Raw genomic sequence first — 19450 nt, 5'->3', positions numbered from 1 at the left:
AAAGGTTAAATAAAGAAAAATGTCTTGGATTTGTGGAAATTTTAAACAGACCTAATTCATTTTTAAAATTAATAATGTTCTTCTAAGAGAAGCCCTCATTCCATAAGGCCATTTACAGCTTAAATATACATGAATAAATTTTGACTCCAAAAGCAGAACCACATGACAGCGTTTTCCAGCCATCTTGCGACCTTTATGTTTTGTTATTAAGAAGATTACATAAAACAGTCATGTGAAGAGATTAGACGGAAAAAATGAATTCCTAACTTCAGAGCATTTGCATGCTTATGGTATTTCCCAGTTTATTTTACAGAGGAACCACTTCAGTAGTCAAAGGTATTATGTTCTCTTCTCTATTCATTATTAATTCACTTTTAACACAGACTCTAATGCTTTTTAGGCACGTGGCTTAGCACTTTTGTTACAAAATACTAATGGGAACTATGGTATTCATAATAATTACTTGTAGACGCATAAAAAGTAAAATCAAACAAATCTCCTAAGCGACAAATGATCTGAATAAGTGACTCAACTCTTCTGTTTTGATAAATGAGTCTGATAGTTGGAACACACATTCTGACACAAGGAGTTTGATTATGGGCCAAATCACCACATTTCAGCCAAATAACCAAATTCTGTCTTCTCTAGAAAGAATCTGACTTGGGTCCAGAAAATATTCTAAATGCACAGCAATTCCAGATCTGTAATCTGTTGCAACGAAGAGTTGCAAGACAGAAAAAAAACCACACAAAGAGGAGGGACGCAATAAAGGTAAGGTGCTTTGAACAGGAGTGTAAAGGAAAAAGCTCTGAAAGTGTGAAAACTGCCATTGTTCAGAAGTTTTAAAACCAGAAGAAAGTACTAACAAATGCAACTGAGAGATCAATCCTATGCCTTCTGGAGGATGGATGACACAGCTGGTCTAATATGTTTTCTTCTCTTTGTTAAAGTATGACATACAGTATGTGTGATGTTGCACAGAATGAACATCCCAATCTCAGCGGAGTAGCTGGTTCAGAGTACAGACTGGCTTCTGTTCCAAAATCACAGGCCTACAACTTCTGATATAAAGGGGGATTATTTATCCATGATATAGAATAACTGGTAAATTATCACTTATAATTTTACATCAGGAAACAGATTGTTAGGTCCATATAACATAGAAATCTCCATTGACTTTTCTAAGTGGGAAAGTTCTTTAGAAATTGAACCAAAAAAAATTAGTGTTGAAGAGTATATATGCAGTCCAATACACTTTATGTGGGTAACTGCATTTTTTTTTCAATTTACGGTATGTGAGGAATGCTAACATATTTATAGCAACAACAGTCTGACACAATTCTTCTGTTGAGTTCAAGCTAGCAGCTACGCAGAACAGAGGGAAAATCTTATTATGCCTATGAAATTTAGAACAGAATGCACAGTCTTTTCACAAGCACATGCATAAAAGCTTTGCATTTATACATATGGACAGATATACAAATGTACATTTTCTCTAATATTTTCTTGTGTTCTTTAAGAGTGGAAATCATCTTTTTGCTTCTTGCCAATGCTTATTCTACATGAAAGATGTCAGTTATGGAAATCCAGTTATTCAACAGTCTTCTAAGAACAGCAGATGGAGAAAATACCACATGAGCATTATTACAAGCTTGGCCACACAATTACTTTTTATTTAATTGTTTCAGAACATATGACATACTTTGCTTAAAAGACAAAACCCTCAGTGTAATAAGATAGCGTAAGGATGGATTGCAAGCTCTGCAGATGAAGTTATAGCTTCAGGTTTTAAAAAAATCTTTTTTCATACTCTCAACTTGAAGAGGCAATGGGACTTGTTGGGAAAGGTTTTATCCAGAGATCAAGGAAGGAAGCTAATTCAGGAAACAAAAGACAGTATCAGCTGCCAATTGTTTTCATAAAAATTAAGAAACATTCCCTTTGCTCGTAAATGCAAAATGCAGATTGTTCCCCTAAATTTTCCAAGAATAATATAATGATTTTAACCCTGAATTCTATAATCATTTTAAGCTGCTTGTACCATACTTGGGACTAATGGCAGATGACTTAAGTACGGGACAGATCTTCTCCTATAAAACAAGACACTATACCTAGGCTGTGAGGCTGTGCATTACTAATGGAAAAAAGTCTGTCCTCTATCCAGATAAACTGTAAGCATTGAATGTCTAATAGTTCAGAAACAGATTAATTGGTACCTATCTTAATCTTTCTTTAGCTGAGATTCACAACACTGTGCAGCTTTTATGGTTTTAATACAGCATTCAGAAAGCACCACAGATACAGAAGTTATTAATGTTCATATGTTACCATCACATCATTAATTTTACCTTAAAATGCTCCAGAACATATATACTTTTTTTTTTTTTTCCCCTGGGGTTGGGGCGGGGAGGGTTTTGGCTGGTTGTTTAATTCATTTTTTTTTCCAAGAGAGAGAATGGTACAGCATTTCATCTGTTATCTCCACAGTTCTGGCAATGCAGCCATTTACAAATAACAGCTCTGCTACCCTCTAGGCTTACACTACTAAAACATAATTAATTGATTTGCCACAGGATTGGCAAAGGAAATTAATACACATAACTCAGGTATTTCTATTTTACTTCTCATTAAAGAAGAGGATATGCCTCTTATGAGACTCAGGTTCAAGCGAACTGTCAAAGCCAGCCTCTTCTTCCTTAGACAACCAACCACTGACACCACCATTCCCCATGGATTAAAGTGCTGCTTATGAGAAATGGTATCAAGATACAGCCTACTTGTCTTGCTCTTTAGCCACTATATAAAAAAGGGAAAGCAAAATTCCTTTTAAAACTATGCTTCACTTTCTTCAATGTCAATGTATATTCATCTAAAAATCTGTACAAATATATTTACTAAACATACTGCAACTGCTAGATGCACAAAGTGACCACAGAAAACAGAGTAAGGGTGATGAAACCTAATTCAGTCACCTTTCAACTTCATCAAACCATGACAGTGTTATTCAAGCAAGTGTATTCATACATTTAAAACATTTTAAAAGCTCTGATTCTTAAGTAATCAATATGTCCTGAGAATATTTTTCATCAGTTCATGGTACAGAATGTGTGATACCAGAGATATAATTTAATGTAGTGACTCAGGTCATACTAACAATGGTGCAGTTCTGAATTTTGAAATGGTTGTGGGGACAAAATTCCTATTTTAAGCATTACTGTTGGAGGGAAACCACCAAAACTATATGGTTTAGCATGACATTCTAAGAAAAGCAGTGTTATTCTACAGTTTCCTAAGAAACTAAGAACGTCTAATGAAATGAGACTGAAATTAGGATGGCACATATCTGTCCCCTTTCAAATGCATCAAGAATTTCTTTCAATTCCACTTTTCAATTCCAATTCTTAAAAAAGACAATAATATATACGGTATTAACTCATCAATCACATAGGAAACTTCCTTATTATAGTATGGGTACTAATTAAAATCATTCAAGCATTCAAATCCACACAACTGAGTTTTACTGAGGATTGCATAGCTTTTGGAAACACAGAATAAGGTATCTAACTTTAAACAGTTATTTTATAAGCCTAAATATTTCTGCATCTGAAATACACTGATGAATATGCACACTTTCCTGAATCCTTCACAGGTGCAAAAATTTCAGAGGCGTCTAAATCTGAACAGCCAACAGTAATTATCTCTGCAGTGGCTTTTGTCATAATCCACATAGCTGGACACTGTCCCTACCCCACACAGAGTTAAATCTGATTTTAGAGCATGAAAAGAGGCTGGCAAGAAGGGAGGCAGCAAGATGAGTGGATGGCATCCTGCCCTCCTCTTGAGTAGAACTCAAAATTCAACCATCGTTTCTACCAGGAGGAATGACTGGACACGCAAAGCAAAGCCTCATCTGAGTGATCAAATAACATCCCACAAAGTTAAAACTCATGACACAAGTAATTGAGTGGTAGATTCAGACTAGCCTAAGAGGAAAACAAACCGTAAGCAGGAAAATAACTACGCTTTATGCAAATTTATGTGGCAATTCATGGGTATTTCCTCACTTTCTCCTGCTAGAAATTCTCTCTCCTCACATTTGCAAGTCCAAGACTCTTTTTGAACATCACTTTCCACATCCTTCTCAATTCTCCTACCCCTTCCTGAAGTCCTTAGCCAACAGCCGTTTCACTGCCTTTAAATTTTTCTCCTGTTTCTCTTTTCCATGGCTGCATTTGAGCTTTTCCTTAACAACAGCCTTCTCACCAATACTGATGAGTCGAATTCATGAATTCATAAATTATTACACAAATAATGCCAACAGCTAGCAGCTGTAGTTAATTCCAAATATTAACACATTAAGCAGATGCTGAAAGATTATAAGGGAGTGATATACCAGGAGACTTCAAATCAAATGAGAAATAAAAAGGCATTAGTTGAAGTAAAGTTCTGCAAACACTTTTTGGACCTGTTTTTTAGAGTATAATTCACAAATGTTTGTTTACTGTGCTGACTTACCCATGTGTAACTTAGATGGGTTGTTTCATGGTGTGTTCTGAATTTGGAAATTCAGCAAACTGGTGCTCCCCTTTCAAGGTTCCCTGCAAATCCAACCACAAAACTCTTTCTGACTCACCTCTCTCTGTTTTTATATAAATTGCAGTAAATTGGATAAAGTCTCATTCCTTTATAAAACACATAAAATACTTTATGAAACCACATTCAGCAAAACAGCTTCAACATGAACTATTTAGTAAAATTCAAAAAGTATATTTCCATCTCTTGATTTCTCCCCCCCTGCCCTCAGTTTAGCTGGCTTTTATTCTACAAAGGCAAAAACTATATACCCATCTTCCTCTTGGTTGCCTTTTACTAACCATGTTTCATTCCTCTTTCAGCAGCACTTTTCCTCTTTTTATTTTTAAATATCATCTGTGCTCTCAATTGTAATTTCTCCAGTGGACTGAGACACATTGTCAAAGCTGAGACTTAAGAAGCAGAACCCATGGCCCTCCACAGATTAGAGGTCTCTATTACCCAAGAATATATACAAAAGTATTACTAAAAGCTTATATTAATCCATCCTCAGAACTGTTTAGATGTGATAACCTGACTTTCTATCTTAGAATATGTGGTGATACTCCAAAATAAGTGAAGTACCTATTTGGTCTTAATCCAGAAGACACTCTTTAGAATTCTCCTGGCCCTATACTGCAGACTTCCCTCTTCTTCAGACAAAGTGACAGGACTACCAGAGGAAAGGAGAAATTCAAGAAGGTATTTGATAATTATCTAAAGCTGCACTAAAGAACTAATAAATATCACTGTATTTTCTATGGCTAGTATGTCACACTGTCCTTTACTGGGAAGATTATAGTCAAAAGAAACCCGAGAAAAAAGCAGGAAGGACTAGTCTTTATATTACCTGGTACTGGGAATATCAATAATAACAACCACAACTACTAAACTGTTTGTGGAAGCCACAATTAATGAAGGACTTCCTTCTTACAGGAAGGGTTAATTGAAGGACAATAATGGTTCTCTGAAAGGATGATTGCCACCATAAAATGAAGTTGTGAATCTGAATTCTGCAGACAACCTCTCCTCCAGCTCTGGTGTACTGTGACAGGTACGCATTGCAGGGACAGAAAAAATCCCAAGTCATTGGCTACTTTGTGGAACTACCCTACCAGCTGGCACCTTTTCTTTTAACAACAGGGAGTATGGACTTATGATCATAGTACATCATTAGGATGTAGTATCATCTCGTTGAAAACAAGGGCACAAAAAAAGGCACAGTCTTAGTGAGCTTCTTTCTTTTGCACAACCCATTAATTAGTAGCTGTATTTAAATTTAGTGAAGGAAGACAAAAGCTTTACATCTACCTATATACATATGTACAGATTTTACTTCTGACTCTTTAGTGTCATAAAGTTTAATTTGCCAGGATCTAATGGGACTCCTGTTATTGTCATGCCATGAAAGGCAGGAACAAGAAAAAATATTTTCCCAATAACTGATAATAGGAAACAGTATTAAAAAGTAGTAGACAGAATATACTTGGCTTATAGATACTGTTAATCAAGGTCCTAAGATTTACCTTGGCCTTGCATGTAGTTGGTGTGAGAGGATAAGGTTGAGCTTTAGCTTTATAAGTCTCTGCTCTGAGTAAAACAACACTAGTCACAAAAAACAGAGGCAATTGTGCATCCCCCAACAGTTAATCTTGGAAAAGAATAGACACAGAATGTCCTACCTCTTCTGGATGTTTCTGTGCCACCGATACCAGCTCTTCAGAGCTACTTCTTGAGGTAGAGGGTACCACATTACCTGGGGCCTCTGAGACCACCTCATTTGACGGCTCGGAGTCCTGAGGGCAACAGAGACAAATAGACCCCTCAGCAGCGTGTTGACGTGGCACGCCAAGAAAATGAGACTTTTTAGAGGAACTGTGCTGTAAGCACAGACAAAGAAATGAAAAATACTTGAGGTCTAAAACTCTACTCTTTTTACCCTAGGGAACTTCTTTTACTCTGGAAGCAAAAACATCTGTCACGTATTTTCTCTTAAAATGATAATACTTTCTTCACAAGAGCATTATAAGACTTATTAAATAGCTACATAGCATTTCAGAATTGCAAAGTTCTGAATGAGCATGTTTGTTTTGCCCATTATCTACCCCTGCTCCTGAACTGCAAGGAAGGGAATATTACATTGCATCCCCTTATTCGAGATGGAGGTTTCTGCAAAACTGCTGGGCCCATTCTAGCACAATCCCACACAAATGTATTTTATCAACCGCTGCAAATCAGTATACCACACAACCTGGTAAAGTCAGAAAAGTTAGCAGAGTTGACTGTCTATTAGTAACTTTAACACTACAGTAAAATAAATAAAAATTCTTAAGTAGTTTAGATTCTACTTTCCAAATTACTTTGACTTTGCAATGTGACATGACTAGCTTGGTCAAAACAAAAACCATCTTAATACCTTCGATGCTTTACACAGTGGTTTTGATAACCACATAGATTGAGATATTTTACTACCGAGAAAAAAAAAATCCATTAATCCGTAGTATCTCTACTGTGCTTGTTGTAATACTCATTATAGGAGATATTTTAGATGTCATCGCTTAGCAAGCAGAATATGTGCTTTGATATATCAATTTGCCTCTGCAGTCATTAATTGCAAGGAAATCAAGATTATACGTTTAGAAACTGCAAGCTGCAAAGCTCATTATTAAGTTTTCCAACATAACAACCTCTAAAAAGTAAATGAGAATTTCATTAGGATAATATTCAGCATATGCAGTTCAGCTCAATGTATGTTTTACTGTTGGAAGGGAAAAAGTGAACACAGCGGTCCAACAACCATTACTGAATCACGTCAAGAATCACCAGTAAGATCAAGTATTGTTAAAGAACCAATACATGGAAGGGGTTGTTGAATACTAGAAAGTTGGAAAAATCTCTTTGGGCCTGGGGATGGAATACTTTAATATCTCTATCTCATACACCTTTTCAGTTGCATTCCTTTAAAAGAGCTTCTGAGCTCAAATATTTCAAATAAAGCTTTTTATGCCCTTCTCATTGCACCACTTCTCTGTGACTTAGAAAAAGGATATTCTGGCCCATTCCATGGCCTACCACCTTACAGATAAGATTCAGTATGAGCAAGACATTTTACGAAAAATCAGCTTTCAGTGATGACTAAAGAATACGATTGATTAAAATGTTAGCAATAAGTCCAACTGCCATTTCACTGAACTGTTTCATAAAACTCGCATAAGCACTGGGTCTTTGGAACAAAAGTTAAAATGAGATACCCTGGTAGAGCTACCATCCCAAATAATTCCATGACAGGAATAACAACACACTACTTTTCAGCTTTGTCAGTTCCTCAAAAGAATTTCAACAGCATGGTTAAACACGGTGAACTACAAGAAGAAACATCTCTAGCATTGCGATAATAAAAGTCTGATGCTCTATATGCCACCAAAATAAACTTTGCATCATGTTTATCCTGACATCTTGCTGTTTTCCCTAGCAGATCTGGACTGGCACAAGCAAATGTTCTCTTTCCCAAAGGCCACCTCAGTTTGGTCCTGGTGAGCCATGACAATGACACTATCTCTTTTTGCTGACCCAATTAGCCATGAACTGACTCTGAGTACTGAACAGTACTATTTTGTTTTCTCATTGAGAACTGGAAAGTTAAACCATCGCCATGCAAGTTATCAGCTCAATACGGTTCTAGAAGCTCTTCTGTGCTACTTACAAAACCAAAAAATAACAACCACATATGCTGGAAGAAAACGATGTGCTTGTCTAAATTCTTTGGTTCAGTGATTTCTCTCCTTGAATTCTGCCTGTCTTTTGTGTCTGAACAAACTTTTATTATTTTTCTATTACCTGTGGGCAGATAATCTTAGCAACACTTTCTTTTTTTACTTACGATTTCTTAAAAGTAACAAATGATGTTTTTCAAAGCCAGTCTGAACAACTGCCTTTTGGTAAACATACATCCTTTTCCATTCCTCTTGCCTCAACAGGACAAGCACATCATGGATTCTCTTCCCCCATCAAGTCTCAAATATCTTCTTTCCAAGCAGATTGCTCACCCTTCTCAATAGTTTTCTTAAGAACTAGCTAGCTAATGTAATACTTCCATTTTTAAGGAGATGGATGGAAATCAAATTTACTTTATTATTCAGAAACCAAGCCGAGGAAATGTGTCTCCCTTTCCAATTACACTGGTTTTATTATCTCTTTTCACACTGCTGCCACTTCTCAGGAAACCTGTATATAGCCTCAACATACGTAAGAAAGGCGAATCTACATTGCTCTGAACTAGTTCAGCAACATGTGAAGTACAGCTTTCAGAAAGAAACGTATTCAGTAATTGGAATGAGATCCTTTCATGTAACTTACAACAATAAAAATGCTGCAAGGTACAAGTGAGAACTTTCATAAGGCTTTCCTGTGTTTTATGAGTACATGACCAAGTGAGCAACAGTTCTGGTAACAAATCCTGGTACCTTGGCTTGTACTCAGGCAAATAAAACAACCTGAAAAAGTATTAATATTGTTTACTTTTGCAAAAAAAGGCAAAAAATCTGTCTCTCTGACCTAAAACTACATTTTTATTGAAGAAATGTTAAAAAGAAAAATGTCTTTCAGAAATAATTACAATTAGTTTCTTGTCCTTCCTAATTATTATTTATACCATAACATACTGGAGTGACTTTGAAAAAGTCACTTTCTTCTTTTTTTTCAAGGCCTCGTATCCTGAAAGCCATATCAATGGCACTTCTCATTGACTTGTAAGCCTCAACTGTACCAGTGATGGACATGACTGGTCATGGACATCTAACCTACACAATAGCTAATTTGGTACATATCTTTTCTAGTGCCTAAGCTCTTCCCATTTAATTAAAATATTACTATGTTTTCCAACCTGCATATGAAAGCTCACATACCTGCATTTCCAAGTTGGACTGATCAAGATGTAGCTTTCTAATGGATCACAATATTTAATTATATTAATTAATAAATTACAGGGAAAACCACAATTAAATGGTACTTCCAGATTCCTGAAAATACAGAAATCCTTTGTCAAAATATAAATGCATCAAAACCAAATAAATTTAGAATGCTCAGTAATTACATTTCTCCTGCACACTGCTAATTTTGATCAAAGCTCATCAGAACATGATCCTTCTTGGGACTTACGAAACCTTGAAGAAGAAACATGAAATGTGTAGATATTCCACTATGTTTATGCAAGAAAGACAGCTCTGCTTTCAACTGTGCCTTTCTGTACGACCTACATGTTCATGCAGTTTAAGATACCACAACAGAATTGGATTGAATAAATCACAGTTCTGAAAAAAAAAAAAGTATTTGAATTACATGTTGACACAAATACATAACAAATCGGATATTCTAGTCCTACGACAGAACTTGCCTGCTAGTCTTGGCACCAGCTAGAACCTTGTTGGCAGCAGATACAAAACTGTAGCTGGTTAAATTCGGAGTCTTGGACCTTTAGCTTTTTTGCTGTTTTTTGTTTTTGTTTGCTTGTTTGTTTTTTTAATTCAGATCAGCAGAGATCAAAGGTGACAATGACTGGCAGGAGGTAAGAAATCAAAAGTGCAACTATAGCACCTCCCTAAAGCATTCAGTTCTTGTCTCCCCTTCATACCATTAGGCATATTTGCTATTTTCATCTACTATAATAGAAGGAAACATTGTGCTTTTAGTTTTGTCATTTTCTGTGCAGAAGTATCACTGACAAAGTACGTTGAAAAATCAATAGTGCATACAGAACAGATGTGGATTTTATTTGTGAGCTACATAAAAGTTTTTGGTTTTGGGGGAAAATATTTACATTTTATGCTATGCTGATGTTGTGGCTTAATTTAAGGACTTGACTATTTTTACTTTGTTTTTTAAAAAACAGACCATTAAATATAACATCAATACACATATACAGATATGCATTGTCCATGTAAATATGACACAGATATGTATATACAGACATGTATATCCAGAGGGAATGCTATAGTAACAAAATACTGTAATTGTTTACCAGTCCATGTTACTGTCAGCACAGATGTTGACTCATGAAATAGAAACTCTACACAGCTTCTGATTTTGAAGAAAATGGAGAAATGATGTATGTAAAAAAAATGCATTAAATATTTTGCTAGAAAGTAGAAGTTGTTGCATTTGAAAAAAGATGATGGAAAAACAGTGTCTCACACTGGTATTTATACCAGCCAAGCATCCGCTATTTTTTCTGCCATTGCTACTTTAAACCAAAACTAAACTAAAATAGAATCAAAACAAATCAAGCCACAAAACCACAAACCTTTTATACATGATTTCAAGCTGCCAGGTTTGAATATATTATGTTAACTCTGCAACAGTTTTCATATATCATCCTTTACCTTGGTCCAGTTGAAAATTACACAAGTAATAAATTAGCTTTAAACAAGTTTTGAATCAGCCTGGAACTAGTTTTCAAATTAAAGAGCTGTCAGTATATTACATGGTACTGTCATTTTATTACCCCAATCAATTCTGTGTGGCCTGAGGTAGAAAGAAAATGGATGCTGTCTTCATTTGCAAAGGGTTTATCTCTCACACCAGGCTCTGAAAACATGACTGCAGTAATGAATTGAAAGCCAAAGTTACTAACACAGACTTCTAACAGCAACAAAGTAGAAATATTTGTATCCCTTTAGACTTACAAAAGGGGAGAAAAAAGCCTTTTCTGAAACATGAAGTCAGCTTCTTAAGGCTGAAGGACTATGGGAAGAAATTGGCACATTTCTATAGCGGTGCTGAAGTGCTTGAAGCCTCACAGAGCCTCATTTTCAGCGCTGCACAGGAAAAGTGTCCCTGGGTCAGACGGAAGGTGCCTCTCCAGCCTGGACCACAGGACATCCCTCCATCAGCCGGCCGCCTGCTCCCACCCACCCTCAGTCTCTCTTCCACCCCAGGGGCACACTAGGAAAGTATTCACAACATCTTAGCCAGAATTTGGTAAAATCTAGTGAAGACGAGATATCTGCAAGTTCTCCACTGTTCACAGGAGGCCAAATACAATACCCAGGAGAAACACAGAGTTTATCTCAATCTACTTACACCCGTGAGATCAATCAGTTGGCCGTTTCCAGGATTTTACCCTGCGCTAGTCAATGTGGGGAGAATATGGGCTTTAAACTTCGAAGTTGTGCTCTGTAGCTCTAAAATTTCCCTTCCTCTTTCTATTCTGCCTTTGTCACTCTTCACATGCTGATTTTATTTAACTTCTGACAATCTCCTCTCTTCCTCTGCCCTCTCCAAAGACAGGGAATTACAAATGCAGCCTTTAAGGTACATGTGCTGACCTCCTACACTGTCAGTCACAGAGGCAATGCCATTGTTCTGTCCTTGGCTGTTTTTTCTCTCTCTTGAGAAGGGGACGATGACTTCCATGTTTATACACTGTTAACACAACAGGGTCTCATTCTCAGCTGACTCTGAAACTATCTCAGTTCAGGTAATAAACCTTAAGCTAGCTCTAAACCTCTGCCTTCTTTTAAAGACTGACACAAAAGAAAAACCTTTTATAATTCTACCTTGTTTTTCAGTGGCTTTTTCTGACCCCAAGTCTCTGAGGTATATAAAAAAATCAACTCTTAAAACACTGTTATTAATTAAACCTCATTAGAATGCGAATCCTGGAATTAAACTTCAAAATATAGATTCACCACACTAATCTCATCTCATATAATGCAAAGGAATACACTTTTCCTGTTACTATCTTGGATTACAGTATGTCTTAAACTATTGGCAAAAATTTCTGTACAAACACGAACTTCTCTTTTCATCACCAGAAATTTTTAGAATGTCATCAACAAAGTGAAAATGCCAATATCTATCCTTTTGTGCTAAATCTCCTATGTCTTGCGTAATTTGGTAATTATCTGGTGCACCAGAGCAACATATTTTATACGAATATCAGGATATTAATATACTGGCAAGAGTGCTGTACTAAGCCATTACCACTGCACATTAGAGTAATTCAATACTTTTTCCTTTTTTTGTCCACACCACTTTCTTCCTATATACTGTTCTGCTATTTCTTTGTTATTATGAATCAGGCTACAGACATATACTATAGCCTAGAAAGTAATTTTTGTCCTAATTTTATATTTTATGGAGTTCCAAAAGCTCTTTCAGACAATACACACATAATTTATTACTGCTGGATCAGGATATTTCATATTCCCTGTGCCCAGTTTGTACAACAGTTCTGATCTCTCTGATCCTTTTTTTCCCCCCTCTGTAGGAAAAAAGATCAAAAGTTGCAAAACGATTGTCAAACACATCATGCGCATATATGGCCATAGTAAGTGTAGCGCTTACTGTGTTGCTGTACGTACATTGCATATAACTTGCAGTTGTTGCCTTCAATATATTTACACAACAATAGCAGAACTTTATGCCTTAGAGTTTAAAACAAGGTTTGCTAAACCATGAATGTAAAAAGCACCTGTTATCACTTGTAGAAGGCAGTGCTGCAGCTACAATTGCTCCATTAGGAAATCTACATTTGGATTTGCAGTTGTCTGTTTCCTTAAACAACGGGGTTTTTTTCCTTCAGAAATGATCAGGGGCGGACCGCAGCCATCTATTCATATCGTCTCTCAAAAGTACAGTTTTACTCTGTGTTTCTTTTTCAAATCATGTTTAAATTGCCCCAATCATTCCATGCTCTTGGATTGCTGAGGCAGTGACAACTTGGGAGTAAAATACAACAGCAAACTTACTTCCACCTCTCAGGGTCAAGCTGCACATCCACACAATTTATGATCGAAGTAGTTTCCTTTACTCCACTTCAGCAGCTTGGGAGAAAGCATACACAAAATTCGCTCAGAATACTTGGCTGATACTTAACTTGAATTAGAAGACTGAGCACTTGAGAAGATCTCTGCTCCAAAGAGCAGCTGCTTTATTCTGACAAAAATAGAACGTAGCTCGGAAAAAGCTTTCTTTCAAGCACACAATCTTCAGATATTATGCATCAGCATTCAGAGTGTGTCTGTCAGATGTTGGAACAAAGCGTTAAATTGTACCATCTAACTTAATTCTCAAGACAGGGTCAGCACATTCATAGGGCTGGGTTTTTTTCCCCTTTGAGAAGTCCTTTAAGTAATATTTATTTAGCTCCTTACATTTTCATCAGCACTGATTCTTGCTTTTCCACTCCTTGAAGTCCAGATTTTCCCAATAAAATGCAAAACAGAGCGATATTAAAATGTGTGATCAACAAAAGCATCACAAAATTGTCAAAGGCTACTTATTAAATCAAGACTGGTTTTCATCTCTCCCCACTTCCAGAATTTTTTTTCCAGTAAGAAGATGAAATAAAGAAAGGAATTGCACAGCACACCATATTTTGCAGTCTAAGTTTATTATGCAGGTTTTATAGCTCCCTAAACTTTACTTAATATGGCACCCACTTATCTGCCTATGGTTCAGACATTTTCTATAAACGCTCTATCCTGCTTTGGGGGAAGACTCTCAGTGTGCCCTCCACATTCTTCTCTCCACTTTGCCATAGTCCTTTTTCTTAATTCATACCATTCTTCTATGTAAGGGATTCTGTGTATTTCTCCAACTTGGATTTTCTCATTCTTATGAATGTGTGTGTGCTCACATTTTCCCTTCTATGCCAAGGGCGCTTCCTTCAATCCCATTATTTTTTCCCATACTGCTTTTCTCTCTCTCTTTCTCTTCCTTTCCCTCTCTCTCCTTAAAAAGTACCATTGCTTATTTTCAAATGGTAAAGCAGAAAAATAATACATTAATTTGAAGCCGTAAAAATATTTTAAAAGAGTGAATCTATCTATAGAAAAGCTTTCTATAAACATGTTTGTTATCTGCTTCTTTTCAGATCTCAAATATCTGAATATGCCAAATTAAAAAAATCTCTAAGACATCCTTTCAGAAGCTGCAAACAAATGTTAGGAACTCTATTTTGTGGATGGTCCTGACTTACACATTAACGCTAGTCAACAGAGTAACTAAGGAAAATTTCCATTTAACTTTGTACTACTAAATAGGGATACATACTCTTATCATTAATAATATAAAATAGCCAGCTAAAACAAGGATATCTTATGCTGTCAAACTGAGCTAAATTGACAATGGGCTGTTTACTAAAAAGGGAATGAACAGCCCAGTTGACACAGTTTAAGATGTGACATTAATCAGACATCTTTTGCTGAGCCCACAGGAACTGAAAGGTCACGATTAGTGCTGTTGTTTTAAAACGTCCTTAAAAAGGCCTGGAAATTCCTCATTCTTCCCTAATTAACAATGCTGAAAATGATATATGGAATGATTAAATGTTAACATTATTGTATTGTTTTAGAAGGCATGAATATTTTCCCCGTGTTGTTTTTGTTATTTTTTTTTTAAAGATCACATCTACCAGACAAAATTACTTTATATGTTTATCATCTCATAGTACAAAACACACACCAAGTCCCTTACTCTTAAATATAGTTGCTTAATAACATTGTACATCAGATTCTTTCAGTTAAAAGCGTATGCATACAGTTCTTATACAAACTTACAAACGATAAAATTTAATACCCTAACAGTACATATCTGTGTATCAATTTTTAGGCTTTCAAGCTTGAGACTACTGATGCGTGAATTCCACAAATTGTCTGATCAAAACAGGAATGAAATAACCTGTAGTCAGTTAAAGTAAACTACAAATACAGCTTTGATACAGCAAACATAAGAGTGGTTTCAATAGTCACTTCGTACCAGTAACTACAGTGATGTGAACAGCACGGTGGAGCAAAGCAGCTGGTGCTGAGGATCAGCCAGACGTTGCTGTAGGATTCAAAGAGATGAATACGTTGGTCACAGAGACCGACTGCCCACGAGCAGCCAGAATGCAGCCTCAGCTTTAGTGTCCCTTTAGAGGAACCCCGTCTGCGCACTCTTGAGACCTCTCCATAATGCAAATCAAAGGGTAGCAACTGGGCGATTCCTTCCAAAAATGCAATCCCGATCTTACCCAAAATACTGAGGTAAATACACATTAAAATACCTGAGAGTAAGATCCACGAAAATGAGCACACTGGAGTGTAAGAACCATTTAAGGTAATCCATAGGAAATGTTCAAACAAACGGTATTTTAAACATCAGCTTCATTCAGAATTCAGTAGTGTTACCCTGGATTATCAACAGTTCCCTTCCTCCTCCTGAGATTGACTCTCTGCGGGGGGGTCCTAACAATTCCCCCTCCCTCTTCTATTTCCCCCATCCCACCTCCAAATTAAAAAAAAAAAAAAAAAAGACAGACACACTCGGTGCCTTACTTTTAGTTGATGGTTTGACTGCTGCCCTAAATTACTTGGTGAACACATTCAACCATCACAGGGAAGACCAAATTCACTTCCCTCTTCTTAAGAGGGTTCAAAATCGTATTTCCCAAGGGATTGCTTAAGCCATCTTACTATTTTTTAGCTGAAGCAGGTATCTTTGCATGGAAGAATGAGTCACTGGATAAAATAATTCTTTGTATATCACGGGCCTCTGCCTATGCTGTACCCAGAAAGCATATAAACAACAAGGTCTATAGGTCATTCCAGTGAGAGAATTAATAATATATTAATAAATCATAGCACTAAAATCTTGGAATGTTTTGTATTATATCATAGTTACCTTTTAAATGTAAGATTCCTGAAGCTATCCTTACATGAATAGAGACAGCTTATAATAACCTTCAAGAAGTTCCTTAGCAGCACCAATTAAAAACCTCTGCCTTCTGCAATACTTTCAATCGAAACAAGCAGTGGAGATGTCAGGCATTAGAAGAAAATGGTAGGACAAACTGCATATTTCTTTAATACACAACATACTTGCAAATATAAGTACCTGATATGTATCCTTATTTACTGCATGGGATGGGTTACACATTTAATATTCATTATGTCAATGACTGTATCAATCTGCTGACACCCTTCTATTTCCAAAAATAAATACGTGATGTGATTAACCCACTTTAAGTACACTTGTGTGTACCTTCCATAAATACTGAGTTATCTTGCTATTTCCTTTTTGACTTTTTTTTCGTTGGCTATTTATACCACATCTAAAAGGATACCATCTGCCCTTCAGTCTTCATAAGATTAGTAGCTAGAAGAAATCTTGATATCTACAGATTCCAAGGCTTTCCATATGTGTCATTTTTTTGTACTGTTTGACGCAGCTGAAATACACTTAAGACTTTTCGAACATGCCCAAAGGTGTTTCAAACCACTGAAATAGAAAATCATTTTCAACCATTACCAAAGACACATTTACTAAAAATTCTAAGATAGACTTAATTGCTACCAGAATTTAACAATGCACTATACATTTTAAAGGTTTTGTAAAAATCTTTTCAAAAGCCATCTTAAAATTCCACATAATATTTGTGATTTTTTTTTTTTTTTGGTAGAGCTGATTGTAATGCTCTTCCAGTTATATTCCCACACAAACTATTTGCTGAGCCAATTTTAAGAAGAAGGAACTTTTCTGCTACCGAATGCTAAAATCCAAGTGATGAGACACTCCTTTGCACCGAAGTGGCTGACACAGCACAAATCAGCAATGCCCAGCTGTCTTCTGCAAAATGTGATTAAATGTGGCTGGCACCAAGAGAATCTCTATTTGAGAATCGCTACTAAACCTCACTACCACTATCTAACACTACGACAAAAAGCAAATCTATATTCTGCTAAAATTCATTACTTGCTTAGCACTTCATAAAATGGTACTTTTTTTGTTTCCCCCCTCCCTCCTTTCTCGTGGTTCAATATGATCAGATTTTGCCAAGGCAGCATTAGTAATTTATACTGATGAGTGACACACTACTTGAAGTGACATATATGGTTGCATTTCTTTGAAAGCCTTTAAAATAAAATCAACCTTGAGAGTAAACATGAGCAGGTAATTAGGCAACTATGATAATGTGTTCAGATCCCATCCAGAGGCTAACAACTAAAAATCTAATTCTTCCTATGTCAGATGGAGTATGATTACAGGTGATGTGCTAAGATAATCTGCAGGGTAATAAAGCTGGACTAGTGAGGAATTAAGAGATATACTTCTTCTTTAATTACATACCTTCTAGTTCTATATAAAACATAAGGCAAGAAATGTATTTCCAGGTAAAGAAATCTATCTCAGGAATTCAGTAGCAACAGAACACTACCTTGCAAAATTAGAGTGGAATGGGGTGCCACCAGACTCCAGATAGACCTTTGCACCTCTCAGGACTCCCTTTATGTTGTTGCACTGTACACACCTTTTACTAATTTCTGTTGAGACTTCAATTCTTCACGAATATTCAAATTAGAAAAGATTATGCACAATGGATATGTGTTTTGAATACCGCCCTCCTGGAGCTTGCGTCATCTAAATCAAAAAGTTAAGCAAAGCCCAAGAGGTTAAAAAATTCATAAGTCAGTTACAAGCTTTTCATTCACACTCTTTTCAGACGCTTTCAAAATCAATGCGTGTTCTACTAATTAAGTAAATAACAATCCAAATTTCCAATAGGGTTATTAACAGAAAGTAGTAATGGTCAGTTATAATTTATTGGTAAATTTATGACTCCACTGTCAGCATGAAGACCCTAATTATCAATACTCAGAAGGCTCATTATTTTAGGAACTCTAGAAGTAGGAAGACAAGTGGATTGATGAAGTAGATCTGTATGTGTATCAGTGGTGCAAGCTATGATGCTTTGTCAGCTACAATATGGTGACTTTCACATGCATATATCTTCCTTTTGCGACTTCACTTAAAAAGGAATATAACACAGAGAAAACTTGGGTTAAAACTACTATCCCCATATCTTTTACATTTCAATATAGCATCTTCGATGTGTTACATTCACTGTCACAATGCTGCCCAAGATTGTATTAATAAATATCTAGAAATTGTTTTTCAAAAGCAAGAAAGAGAAAACCTCCTGTTCTGTAAGGAGCAGATATTCCCTCTTTCCCTCCCAGACACCAGCCCTCTACCAGCCTTCTCACACCTTGGAGAGTACGCGTAGCTGCCGACCAAGGAGGAGGTATAAAATCTTCCTGTTGCGGGGTGCTGCTCAGGGCTGAAAAAGTGCTCCATTTTTTCATTCTCTCACGCTGCGTTAGCCTAAAACCAGGTTTAGTAGCTTTGCTTCAAACATGATGCTAGCTGCTTTTTGGATTTTTCTCAATTGCAGACAGGTCCCAGCAGAGATTCCTTGCCACTCAGCACAACAATAGCAGGCAATATAGGCTGTAAATTCATTTTGTCACGGCTTAGGAAGTGTAAGTCACAATTCGGCAGAAAAGCTATTTCCCAGATAAATCGTAATTGTAAGCAGATTTTGTTAGAAGCAAAACCTAAGGAAGGTAAGGAGTGGCAGTGTCATTTCTATAATAACAGCTGCCCACAGTGGGATTTTGCTTCCTTAACCATTACCTTAGAGCAGGTAACAGTTATTCTATCTAAATTAAACCACATCTAAACTAGAGGTTTAGTAATTTAAATACTAGATTGCCTATATTCAGATTAAATGCATTAAAAATGTATCATCACTACACTGTGTTTGTGATTTCATTTTTTTAAGTCTAGCACTTTACTAATCAGGTACCTCTTAAATGTTCCAATGGAAATCAGACATGGGTGTGCATTTTAAACAAAGTGATAATTAATGACCAAGCTTGTTTCTAATTTCAGGCATCTTTGTTTTTACTTCAGTAACATATTTTTAGTTGCAAAAAAGCAAAACTGTCAAGATAACTTATGAAAAGCAGGACTACCTCGGTAATAATTAGATTCATGAGACCTTCACAAAGTCCCTTGAAAAAATAATTTGCTTCAATTTAAAGGTAGTATAAGG

The 19450-nt window shown here is 36.3% G+C and overlaps 1 protein-coding gene across 3 annotated transcripts in view; it reads right to left on the bottom strand.

Moving 5' to 3' along the window:
* PHF14 (PHD finger protein 14) overlaps window positions 1–19450 on the bottom strand; it is a 166276-nt gene that overhangs the window by 25621 nt on the left and 121205 nt on the right. The window contains exons 18-19 of one of the 3 annotated variants that reach the window (XM_065629505.1): window positions 6255–6368; window positions 4516–4598 (exon numbers count right to left, since the gene is read on the bottom strand). The exons of 1 other annotated variant lie outside the window; for it this stretch is intronic. In XM_065629505.1, the coding sequence (XP_065485577.1) occupies window positions 4527–4598; window positions 6255–6368 (186 nt within the window). In that variant the 3' untranslated portion in view covers window positions 4516–4526. The remainder of the gene's footprint in view (window positions 1–4515; window positions 4599–6254; window positions 6369–19450) is intronic. One more of the 3 variants, XM_065629504.1, reaches the window with a different exon arrangement.

The sequence above is a fragment of the Caloenas nicobarica genome, chromosome 2 (assembly GCF_036013445.1).
Source record: "Caloenas nicobarica isolate bCalNic1 chromosome 2, bCalNic1.hap1, whole genome shotgun sequence".
NCBI lineage: Eukaryota > Metazoa > Chordata > Aves > Columbiformes > Columbidae > Caloenas > Caloenas nicobarica.
The sequence above is the reverse complement of the archived record's forward strand: the minus strand, read 5'-3'. Positions and strand labels throughout refer to the sequence as shown.